Source organism: Aedes albopictus, chromosome 2, assembly GCF_035046485.1.
Source record: "Aedes albopictus strain Foshan chromosome 2, AalbF5, whole genome shotgun sequence".
NCBI lineage: Eukaryota > Metazoa > Arthropoda > Insecta > Diptera > Culicidae > Aedes > Aedes albopictus.
In genome coordinates this window covers 5,879,512-5,892,601 of record NC_085137.1, presented here as the reverse complement: position 1 = coordinate 5,892,601, position 13,090 = coordinate 5,879,512, and the positions used below count along the sequence as shown (strand labels likewise).

Here is a 13,090-nt window from a genome sequence, read left to right as displayed (position 1 = left end):
GTTTGTATATTAATAACAGGACAGTACAGCCGAAAGCCTTGATCAGGAATCCAGATACACATTTGCGATCCAGCTCGTCACTACCATAGTCAACATCAATGAAAGCTTCATGCGCGTTTCTCTTCAATTTCAGCTGCATATCCTGAGTGGCTTGAAGGTATCGCAGTACTCGCTTTGCATGTTTGCGGTGATCCTCTACTGCAACATCCTGGAATCTTGCTAAGCAGCCCACAATGTAGCTCTTGATCCCAGCATCAGAAACATCAAGCTGCCAACCAGTTCACGATACTGATAGCTACATCTTCCAGTCGCCGGACGTAACTGCAACTTTGTTTCAGCAGGCGTACCAGCTGACATACAATTCTTCATTGATGATGATGTACCTGGGCTTGTTAGGGGAATATCTGTAAGTAAAAAGAAAATCGTGTTAAATACTGTTCCTTTGAATTCCGCTAAGAATTTGCATCCTTTGACAGATACGTATTTCGACCTCAACTGTAAGGTCGTCTTCAGAGTCTTGTACTTGAGTCGAGTCAAGTACAAGACACTGAAGACGACCTTACAGTTGAGGTCGGAATACGTATCTGTCAAAGGATGCAAATTCTTAGTGGAATTCAAAGGAACAGTACTTAAATCGATTTTCTTTTTACTTAATTCTTCATTCCCACACGTGACAGGGTTTTCCAGATAAACGCGTCTTGAGAAAGATACATATCGCCCTAATCTCGCTCAATCTTGATGCCCAGGAAATGGTGGAGTTCATTCATATCTGTCATCATGAGCGAAACTAGGAATTTTTGCCAGGGGGTGCACTACAAACAAATATTCATTAGTTCATCCATTCATCATTCATCGCCCCATATGTCACAGCAATGAATCAAAATTCTAGGGGGTGCCTGGCACCCCCGGTAGTTTCGCCTATGTCTGTCATCTCGAATTCTTCTCTAAGTCCCTTCTTTATACTAGCCACGGTTCATAAATCAGCCGCAACCACGGATTAATCAATAATCATCCACGTAGATCACTATGTTTCTTCCTTGTTCTTGGACTTATACGAAATAGGTAAATCCAACGGAAGCTAACGATCCCTCCGCATCTGGTGGCAGGAATGAGAACCCTATGAAAAAAGGGGCTCCGCTAAAATTTTCCATGGCGCAGCATAGGAAAAGTGCACTTTTTTCACTTTTTCGTATCGAATTCCGCATCGTAGAGAAACAAACGAGCACTTTTCGGAAAGAAAATTTGATTCTCTTCCAGATGCGCTTAGATCCGGTAGGTACTTACGAACAATTTATGTGATTAATTTGAGGAGCTCTTGCTATGCCTCCGGCGGGCGAACTTCCGGATTTTTTGTTAGCTGACCAATCCGATGTCTGTCGGCGTGGGCACCGAGAATGATGATATTAGAAGTCATTGCCAATGGAAAATAGCAACTATCGGTGCAAAATATGAGTAAATTTTGAAGACAAAAAACATTCTAACACGAGGCGTCGGAGTTACCACACGCGTTTTTAGTGGAGAGAGCTTCCAAATAATTTCGGAGTGTGATCAATATTACAAAGCGTTTTAATATCGAAATTCGTTAAATTTCTTTGAGCTAAGTTTAATTGAAATAGAAGTGTAATATTAGACTAGTGAAAAGTTACATAAAAGTGCGACAGGACGCTAATTTTGTGGAAAGTTGTGGAAAGGAGGTCGTCAGAAGAAAACAAAATGGCGTGCAAAGTGTCGAGCAGAGTAGTGCTAGGAAGAAAATAAAAATGGCGACTGCGGAACAAAAAGAAAACGAAATTGCAACGGCACACTACACAGCTATGGATACTCAAGGCGAAAATGCAAATGGCGTCCGAACAGACGCGACAATGAACACGCACACGGGAGCAAACAACGGTCAGAAGAAGGTCAACTACCAATACGAGCACGGAGATCAGGGTCCGTTTCGTGTCATAGTTGAGTTAATCGACACACAGGATGGAAGAGTGAAAATCAACAAGTTGTCGCTGGCATGTACACTGCGAAAGATGCCATTGTACAAAACCCACGTAACCGAAATGAAGCAGGTTGGACGTAATAAGTTGATGGTATACTTCAACAATTACCAAATCGCAAACAGGCTGACAACGGATGAACATCTCAAGGACAAAAACTACCGAGCATACATACCACGACATTTGGTCTCTGTCACTGGTGTTATTGCCGGTGTTCCATTGGATATTTCTGCTGAGGAAATCATGGACGAGCTGGAATGTGAGTACCCAGTAATGGCAGTCTACCGTATGAACCGACACGTTAACGGAAAAAAGGAACCAACGATGCGATTGAGCGTAACGTTCAGAGCAGCCAAACTACCCGAGCATGTCAGAATTTTCTGCTGTTCGGTTGGCGTTAGAGCGTTCTACAGGAAAACCGTCTTGTGTCAGAATTGTCTTCGGTACAATCATCTGACAGCGAATTGCAAAAGCAAACGCAGATGCGAGAACTGCTCAAGGGCACACGACAGACAAGAGGAATACAACGAGTGCAGGCAACCACAGCGGTGTTTGTACTGTCGAACGGCGCACAAAACAACGGATTTCAACTGCCCGGAAAGAACCAGACAAAACAATGTACAGGCGATTATGGCACGAACAAGCCTAACGGCGATTGAAGCTGTGGAGCAGTTTCCCATACAAACCCGAAATTATTACGAAGCATTGGTTGACAGAGCACAGGAGCCCACCCCAGCCGAATCTTTCGCATCAATGACAGCAGGAAAGTACAAGGCGCGGTTCGCGCCACCACCCAGACCACGGAAACGCACGGGAGTGACAGAAACGTCGGTCAACATTGCGGATCAAGTAGTGGTAATGCAGGAGAAAAAGAAGAAAACCGATGGAGAATGCGAAACGAATGGAGTTGCCTTGTTCAACAAGTACAAGGTCACGGAGGCGGAAAAGTGGAAGAACCAGCTACGGCAAGCAGCGAAGCAGCAACAAGAGAGGAATGACGGAATGAATGACCTACAGCCCACCCCATCAACGAGCGTGGCGGGTGCATCAAACCAGGAGGATTTCTCAAGGTTTGTTACGAACATGATCGGAGAAGGTAAGGTTAACCCTTTTAGTTTGGAACTGGAATAGCAATGTAAGTTTAAACAAAAATTAAACATTTAGTTAAGAATAGCAAAATGTAGATAGTCATAAATAAAAATAAATGCGATTAGTACAAGCTAATGTTCAGAGTCTGCAAAAAAACAAAGATGAATTATTGCGAGTATTGAATGATGTAAACTACGACGTCGGAGTGTTCTCGGAGACTTGGACTCGTCCAGGAGAGGAGGCAAGCCGAGCGTATAGGATCAGCGGTTATCAGATACTAACAGCACGACCAGATGGTTATGGAGGAGTTGGCGTGTACGTCCAGATGAAATACAACTACCAGCAGATAAGCGTCACGGTGCAGTCGGACCAGATTCAAATAGTAGCCGTCAAAGTGCTGAGACTAGATGTCGTCATCGTCGGAGTGTATGTTGCACCATCGGTTCCATCTAACGTTTTTGAGGCGGAACTGAATTCGATCATCGCTCAACTGGAAAGATTCAACAGGATCATCATAGCTGGTGACTTTAATTGCCACCACTATTCGTGGGGCAACAACTATTGCGACAGGAAGGGGACAATTCTGATGGACGCCATCAATGCATCAAATCTCATTGTGATGAACGACGGATCGAAAACGTTCATCCCTATAGACACCACGAAACAAGCAACAGCAATCGACTTGACCATATGTTCGGCAGGGCTGTATTCGCAAACTGATTGGAAAACTATTCCGAAATCCGTTGGGAGAAGCGAACATCTGTTGATCGAAGCCAGTTTGATCACGTCTGATAAAGACCCTAGACCAATCTTCGTAAACCATCAGAGGATAGCCAAAGAGGTTGCAAGCTGGAATGCAGATGATATTCAAAGCTTGGATGACTTCAAAAACAAGGTGAAGCAGTGTGTAGACAGCAACAAGAAAGTAAGCAGGCACACGCCCAAAGCTTGGTGGAGCGATAGAGTGGAAGTGGCATGGAAGGAAAAAATGGAAGCTGTGAAACGGTTTCGTAATTGCAGTACTATTGAAAATGCTATAGAGGTTAAGAAGTGTTCTGCAACATTCACCAGACTGAAGAACGAGGGTATCAAGAAGCAGATTGAAGAGCTTGCTGAAAGCGTGGACCCGCAAACAAGCTCGAAGATCCTGTGGAGCAAAATTGCAAGGATATCAGGAAAAAGAAACAAAAGAAGAGTCAACAATCCGATACAGGAGGATGAACGCCTAGGAGAGGAGTTTTTGGACGTGCACGTTGGACAAAACGATGTAGATATCGAGGTACCAATATCCTACGGACCTGTCTGCCGCTACAATTTGATGGATGCAGACAAGTGGAGCAAGATTCTGGCATCAAAAAATTCGAAGTCGGCACCTTCCGGAGATATGATCACGTACGGAATGCTCAAGCAAATAAAACCAGAGGTTAGAGACGTCATAATAGAACATATAAACCGTATGTTCGTATCAGGTACTTTAACATACCACCTGAAGGAAATCAAAATCGTAGCGATTCCCAAGCCGGGACGTGATCAGAGCACCGTACAGGGAAAAAGGCCAATAGCCTTGATCCCTACAATTACCAAAATCACAAACACAGCCGTGTTGGAGAAGATCCAGAACCATCTACAAGAAAGATGTATTTTACCCGAACTGTCTTTTGGGTTCAGAAGAAACGTTTCAACGTCGACTTGTCTCAACTACGTGGTAAATGCCATTAAACAGAATAAACGAGCCGGGTTTATCACGGCGGTGACTTTCATCGATTTAACAAACGCCTACAATGCCGTAAAAACGGACACCTTGGAGGAGACCATGCAAGAACTACTATTTCCGTCAGAAGTTATAATATGGGTTACGTCCTTTTTGAAAAACAGGAAAATCGCAATGAAGGTAGGAGAAAAAACGTTGACGAGGATAGTAAGCAACGGACTTCCACAGGGCGATGTGATGTCGCCCTCTCTTTTTAACGTGTACACGACAAAACTACACACAATATACGATGAGGACACAATCTTGGTTCAGTTTGCGGATGATTTCGCTCTAATAGTTAGGGCGAAATCCATCGAAGCATTAAACCAAAAAATGCAAATCCACTTGACCAACTTTACTAGTAAAGCGAAGGACCTGAACCTAGAAATCAATCCAAACAAAACGAAGATTATCCTGTTCCATGGAGGAACTCAGCCGCTAAACATAAAAGTCGACAATACTGTGATAGAAAAGGTTAACAGTCACAGGTACCTGGGACTGTACATAGATAGATTTTTGGGGTTTGGAGGCCACATACGGATTATGAAGGAGAAAATACAGGAACGATTGAAGATGCTGAAAGTGATATCTAGCATTCGTAGCGGGGGTCACCCACAGACGATGATCTTGCTGTACAACGCCCTGGTGAGAAGCTGTGTGGAGTACGGGTCATCAACAGTCAACAATACATCAACGACGAACAGAAAGACAATACAAACCGCCTTAAATGCGTGCTTGCGAAAAGTCACTGGATGCAGTAAAACTACACCACTGAACTCGCTGCTAGCAGTAGCAAGTCAGGAGCCGTGGGACATACGTAGCGAGTATATAGCGTGCAAAGAACTTGCAAAAAACGTTGCATACAGAAATCCGATCTATGAGCAGTTGCAAGAGATTGAAGACTACGAAGGAGACAGTGAGAAGCTGACTTACCAGGAAAAGCAGTACTTGGAACATCGCAACATCTTCAACACTATCAGCCCTGTCCGGACGGTGGTGGTCGATCCGGCATCAGCAGAGGTCACCATCAATATGAGCGTAGGAGCCGTGTTCAAAAAGCAAAATACGAACCCGAGGGTGATGAAACAAATGGTGTTAGGACTTCTCAATGGGAAATACAAGACCAGGTGTAAAATTTACACAGATGCATCAAACTTGGATGGAACTTGTGGAATAGGAATCTTCTTGGAGTTCAGCAACCGTAGGATTTCGCTGAGATTGGAGCACCAAACATCGATCATGACGGCCGAACTGTTAGCAATAAAAGTAGCAGCAGACGAGGTCAGAGCGCACCAGGCGAGGGATGCAGTAATTTTCACGGATTCGCTGTCGTCCTGTATGCTGTTGGACCACAGCCAGCGACACTCGGAAAGAAGCGAAATAGCAGATGAAATCATCCGGACTTGCCAGGAATGGAACGTCGATATCCAATGGATTCCAAGTCACATCGACATCAAAGGTAACGATCTGGCTGATGAGTTGGCCAAACACGGAGCACAGCATGGAGAACTCTTCGAACATCCAGTTTTACTGAAGGACGCATATCTACGATTGATGAAAATCAAACAGGAAAAGGTGAACAACTGGTATAAGGATTACGCCAACGAAAAAGGACGAAAGTTTGCAGAAATTCAACCCGAATTTAAAGAGAAGCCTTGGTACTACAACTTGCCTTTGAACAACGTCGAAACAAGAACTCTGAACAGACTGATCACCGGGCACGACTACAGCAAATACTGGCTGCATAAAATGAAGCTGAAAGACAGTCCGATCTGCGATTTCTGCAACGAGATGGAGACCGCGGAACATCTTGTACTTCACTGCAAACGATACTCGCAAATAAGAAAACAATATGACTATGATGGTAAATACCAAAACTCTAAACAGCTATTCGAAGCGAAGGATGTTAATATCCTTCGAGATGTTGTAAGTTTTCTGAGGAAAACTCAATTAAAAATATAAAATGAGTCGAAACTAGTTCCAAACTGTAAACGAATACTTTCCGATCAAAACAAACCGCACCAAGGCAACAGCTGATAGGCCTGATGAGCTAATCGGCTATCCCGCCTACTGAGACCGAAACACTGCAACCGCAGTCATAGGGGTGGGCTGTCAAATCGACGTAAAAGAAGCAGCTGGACGTATGGTCACTGTCACCGGTCCAAACAAACCAGAAGAGAAGAAGAAGAAGAAGACAAAAAAGTGGATTTTTTATGTAAACAAACGATTTTCTCTCTAACTCACTCAGCGCCTCTACAATGGGGGACCATTCGGATTCACCTATAGTCGTACCGAGAGCGAACGAAACCCATCTGGAGAACTTCATTGAATCGACCATTCCAGCGGCGAATTTTTTAAGACCATAGAGGGATTTCTTCAACAAGCACATCTCGATTGGCTGACCTTTTATCCCGTCTAGAACGCGTTCTTTCTTTTCCTGAAGAACGCGATTGAGGAACGCCGTTTTAACGTCTATTTGGTGTAACTCAGGCGTTAAGTAGGTACGCAGGATCAAAATATATTTGTTAGGTAAAAAAATATATTTGACAAAGAATGAACTAAATATCGAACATCTGTTTGACACTAATGAAAATTCGATCGAGTCAAACAAGATGAGCATTGGTTTCTTTTTGGACAATAGGGTCTTAAACCATTTGTCATATTCTGATTTATCGACCGTATTCTATTAATTGACTGTCAAACGATAAACTGCAACGATCGACGCGCCACCATCTTTCGAATAGTGGAGGGTGTAGGTACCTTTTTCGCGGTGTTGTTTACGGTGGAGCAACACCGCGAAAAAGGTACCTGTGCTCTCCAACATTCGAAAAATGGTGGCGCGTCGATCGTTCTACGCTAGCGATTGTGCGGTGGGGTAATGACGTTTGGAGGCGAATAACTCTTGATGATTTTGTGGCTATAGGCTAATGCAGATTACCCCCAATTGTAGAGGCGCTTGGTGAGACAAGGAGAAAATCGTTTGTTTACATAAAAAGTCAATTTTTTGTCGTCAAATTTTACTCATTATTCTTGTTGCCCACGCCGACAGATACCGGATTGGCCAGCTAACAAAAAATCCGGAAGATCGCCCTTCAGAGGCATAGCAAGAGCTCCTCAAATTAATCACATAAATTGTTCGTAAGTACCTACCGGATCTAAGCGCATCTGAAAGAGAATTAAATTTTCTCTCCAAAATGTGCTCGTTTGTTTCTCTACGATGCGGAATTCGATATGAAAATGTGAAAAAAGTGCACTTTGCCTATGCTGCGCCATGTGGAATTTTGGTGGAGTCACGTTTTTCATAGGGTTCTCATTCCTGCCACCAGATGCGGAGGGATCGTTAGCTTCCGTTGGATTTACCTATATCGGTCTTTTTCTACTCATAGTATAAGGGACTAGAGATCAAAGTGGATAATGCAATGATAGATACGATAGATTGACTTGAATTTTGGAACATGGTTAGATACTCTACGTATCTGATCGTGTCCCAAAAATCAAGTCAATCGGTTTGAAATGGACTGAGTTTCAGCAGCAAGTGCCCAAAATAGGTCCCGCTGCCCAAATGGTCCCAGACCTTTGACACTGTGTACTGGGATCTTTAGATATCGATAGGTCGCGGCTGCCAGAATTGTTCAGCAGCAGAGAGGGCTGATATTATTAGAAATAAGCACACCTACCTGAGTCTTGTGCTCCCGACCACTGGACTTCGAAACAATCTCCTCTCAGCTGTCCCTATTTGATTGTTGTGGGAGCGCTGACACTGGTTTCTTGATCAGCAGGCACGTACTCGTCGTCAGATTCATAAGTTGGTGTACCATTTCCAGGCTCGACAATTTTATTGTTCGTGCAGTTGAAAATCGGAATTTTTGACACGCGAAAATCGTTTTTTCTCTTAAACCGTGTGTCGGACGTACGTCGGGCACAGTGCGCTGGATAGAGGGCCAGGTCCGCTGTCCAGCGCACTACGTCCGACGTTAGGTTTCACGTATGGATTTTGAGAAAATTCGATTGTCGGGTGTGAAGAAACTTCGGGTTTCAACCGCGACGACAATACTACTCTCAGGTTTGCAATTTGCTATCCAAACTTTGCCGTCCCTTTATAGACCTTTTTTTATCTGTATTAACGAGATGTTTAGCCCTAGGCTAGTTTATCTCGGGACCCACGCACAGTGGCCGGAAGCCGGACAAAACCTCAAAAATCGACTTCAATATTTTATTTTTCTAATATTTTTCTTCCATCATAGATACTTCAACTAAGAAAACCCCAAATTTTCAAGTCATTTGGTCGAAAATTGAGTCTTGTGGATTTTTGCAAAGTTGAAGTTTTATGTGCTACAATATTAGTATTTATTGTCTTTATTTTATGAGCTTCCTTCATGAGTTCGTTGTAAAAGTTAGGAAGACTTGAATAGTGTGATAATATTTTTTATGTTTTTGGGTATGGATAACCATAACATTTCAGGGATTGTTTCGGATTCAATCACAAATTTTGTATGTTTTTACAATATGCAAACATAATGACTTTTAAGAAATTTTGGAGAAAAACTTCGTATTACAGAGATCCAGTACTTGTTTAGGAAACATCAGAAAACGACGCCGTATCCCGGATCTGACGTGCAATTTTGTCTAATTTTTGGCTATATATGTCACTGTTTGCGCATTTTTGCGCTAAGCGCGAATTTTTTTTTTTTTTTCTATCAGGTCACAATGGAGCCGCATGGTTGTGGAGGAAGTGATATTGTTTGAAGTTTAAATTTAATCTTAACATAGCTTAATTTTACTTCAGAATACTAACAGTTTAGTGTAATTTTCATTATTGTAAGAAATTTTCACCAAGTCAGATGGTCATAGGAGGAGGGGGAGGGGGGGTCTGATAATGTAATTGCCACAGCTTTAACGTTTTTAAATATTATTATTTTAATATTATTTTATTTTTTGACAGAAAAACACAAGAAGGTGGGTGCTCCAGTTAAAAACAGTAAGCTGGACAGGAAAGGAGTGATGACTAAGTAGCCTTTATTCACTTAGACACTACCTACATGTTGCTTCACCAGATACAACTAAATATTAACCTTCAAAATAAAAGAAAGACAAAAACAACCGTGAAAAACATGTAAAAATAACTACGAACCATTGCTCATTGATTTTCTTAAACTGGTCGTTTCTTCGATTCATCTTAATCGTTAGAATTGCCCAACAACCTTGGAAGCAATCTCTTTATGAACTTCTATCGAAGATTCAATATACAGTGACACGAATTCGTCGACATCTTCGCGTTTCTTTTCTACGCGCACATCGCTACAGTTCAAAGCAACAACCATCTATAAAATATAAAAGGAATTCACTAAACGGCGTAAAACGCTACGTTAAATATTTTTCTGCGTAAACGTTGCGATCAACAAGGCAATCTTTGAATATTTAAATCGCAATTTTATGAAACGAACATTTTACGCTCTCTAGTGAAACCCCTTATATTGGTTTTTTAAACTTGAAGTTTTATTGTATGTTATTCATGCGGTTTCGGTAAACGCATTTCTACTGAACACACAGAGTGATAAAGATTTTGAAAATATTTGCTGGAACTCTACTGTTCATCAATATGATTACCGATCTCTGATGATCGTTTATCAAAAACTCCCTTCAATATTGCGGATATGAATTGTGTATTCATTATAGATGGGGTAGTTTCGGTTGCTTCGACAAGTAATAGCACAGATCGTTGTACCTTACAACCCAAACTCGGAAGAGCATATATGAAGTTGTTGAAACGAGATTGATAAAAAGCAGTTCAAATTTTACGCAGTTCACTATATTAGACTATCCGACCCCATAACGATTGAATTGACACACCTCCGTGTACCCACCGTAAAATGTCATGTGGTCTATAGGCAGTCCCTGAGAATAGATCACGTTTTGTCAGCCAACATTGGTGTGTATCTGAATTGATCCATTGGAAAAAAAAACGTAGGTAAACGATTTTTTCTAATGATTTATGTAGTTTTGTAGATTTTGGTCTACCCTAACAGCAACAAATACACAATTATAGTTTATTTCAATACCAATACATGATTTAAGAACCCTCAAATTAAAAGGTTAATCAAAATCTACGTTCAGAAAGCACATCATGATAGCTTATTATCGATTATTTTTACATGCTTTTCATAATCAGCAGATTTCAAAATTTTGAACCACCCTAATATAGTAAAACCAAAATATATGAAAAGTCCTATATCAGAAATAGATTTAGGGAACTAAAATCATCATAACCTGTGAATTTTAGCAATTTCGGATAACATTTGAGGTTTTGTCCGACTTTTGTATGGAGGCCCGCCACTGTGCCACGCTTTACTTCCCTTCCGAAGGAAGAACTCACATTTTGCGAGTTTGTCGGGAGTGGGATTCGATCCCAGGTCCTCTGCGTGATAGTCAAGTGTTCTAACCATCACACCAGCTCCGCTCCTTTATAGACCTTGAAGTAGTTGAAGATTTGACATCACATGTTCGCTTCATCAGGTAGACAACAGCAAAATGGGTGAAGTCGGCGATAAACTACACTGTTCAGTATCGATAAATATCATCATCTTCTTCCTTCACATCTAATCAATCACGATCGTTATCAAGTACCCAACTAACATTTCTGGAGCTCGATTAGAATAGGTCGTATGTGCTTTCGTCGATATAAAATTCGATCAGTTGGATTCGCTTCTTATAGCGAAAACGGTTTAAATTAAACAAAATTAATACATACAAACGATTCCTTACAAAACAGGCTTTCGGTTTTATCATTAAAAGCCATTGAAATATCATCCATATTTCTACTATTGCTAAAATAAACTGATCGAATTTTATATCGACGAAAGCACATACTGTAGAAGTGAGGCATATTATATTAAAAAATATAATTGGTTCTATTCAAAAGAAACGCGATCATTTCTATCAGTGTATCAGTTTGAATATTATTTACATGTATGTATACGGAAATCCTGCTCCAACGCTTGCGTCGAGTCAAAAGCGTGCTATCGAAATCCCCGTTGGAACTGGTAGCGCTGGTTGGGTTAGGAGAACGAAACAAAACGGAACGACGGATGAAGTACTAAGGAGAGAAAGAGACAGACAGTAGATTTGGTTGAGATCAGAGTTGGTTGAATGAAAAAAAGAAGGCAGTTTTGGGAATGGTGTTATGAAGAATGGTTGTATGTCGTGAAGTGAAGAAAAAAATAATAAATTCGTAATTGAAGAATGAAAAGTGCTGTGTTGTGTTTTATTGAATTTCGACAGCGTTTCCGACACATACGACCTATTCAAATCGAGCTCCAGATTTATTGTGAATGTAAACGTCAACAAAGCGTCCTCAATACGGCTTGATGCTGAGTTACAGTGTTGTACATATGAACGGAAACTTCTATGCAAGCCCTACACCAGAGACCTACACCAATGAATCTGGCGAACTTAATCCACATGTATATGCTGTGCGAGCAGCTTCTATGCCACCAAGCTCTTTTCTCGGCTCCTATACAACCACTAGCTGTGTAACATCTTGAGAAGGCGCTTTTTCAGCCTTTTCACAGTCGTTAAATAATAGTTATACGGCATCCCCAAATTAATCGATTAAACATCTTGTTCTGTTTTCAGCCATTGAACATTCTTGAAGCTTAAGTGTCCGAACCGTTTGTGTCATTGCTTCAGATCTTCACTAAGTACGTTTTGCAACCCTTGCTGAACCTCTTCAGTCTGCTCATAAATATTCAGATAAAATAAACTTACACGTAGCTTTGCTACAGCTATGGGTTCTCCGTTCTTGATCCGATTTGAAATCTACCTGCACGCCAGCCTTCAGCAAACGTGCTAACGACAGAATGTTGAACTTGAGATTTTTCACGAAAAGCACATTCCCCAGAGACAACGTCAATCCACTTCCGTTTACGACAACCTTTCGTTTCACCGTTCCTTCTTTGGTAGCAGTTAGCTTCTCACCTCGTACTCGCATTATTCTAGAAAATTATCTTCATTATACTTGCTCCCGGGTCAAGGATCCATTCGATAAATAATTCTGCCTTGTGATCCTTTCTCTTTTCCTGAGATAGAGAACTTGCGCAATTTGTCTATCCACCAGGAAAGGGATCAAGACTTGAGCCTTACCATGTCGATTCTCCATCTTCGGACAGGAGAACTTCTTGTGTCCCATTTCGCCGCATACGAAGCATTTTCCTTGAAACTTGTTCTTCTTGCTTCTCACCGGTTTCGCTGCAAACGCTGATCCTGA

At 41.7% G+C, this 13,090-nt stretch overlaps 1 protein-coding gene across 1 annotated transcript; it reads left to right on the top strand.

The window, feature by feature from the left end:
* The first annotated feature begins 1,862 nt into the window (after positions 1 to 1,862).
* Positions 1,863 to 12,483, top strand: LOC134285957 (uncharacterized). The gene is made up of 3 exons (XM_062847515.1): positions 1,863 to 3,084; positions 3,239 to 6,753; positions 12,460 to 12,483. The coding sequence occupies exons 1-3, from the start codon at positions 1,863 to 1,865 to the stop codon at positions 12,481 to 12,483; spliced, it is 4,761 nt and encodes a 1,586-aa protein (XP_062703499.1).
* The last annotated feature ends 607 nt before the right edge of the window (positions 12,484 to 13,090 follow it).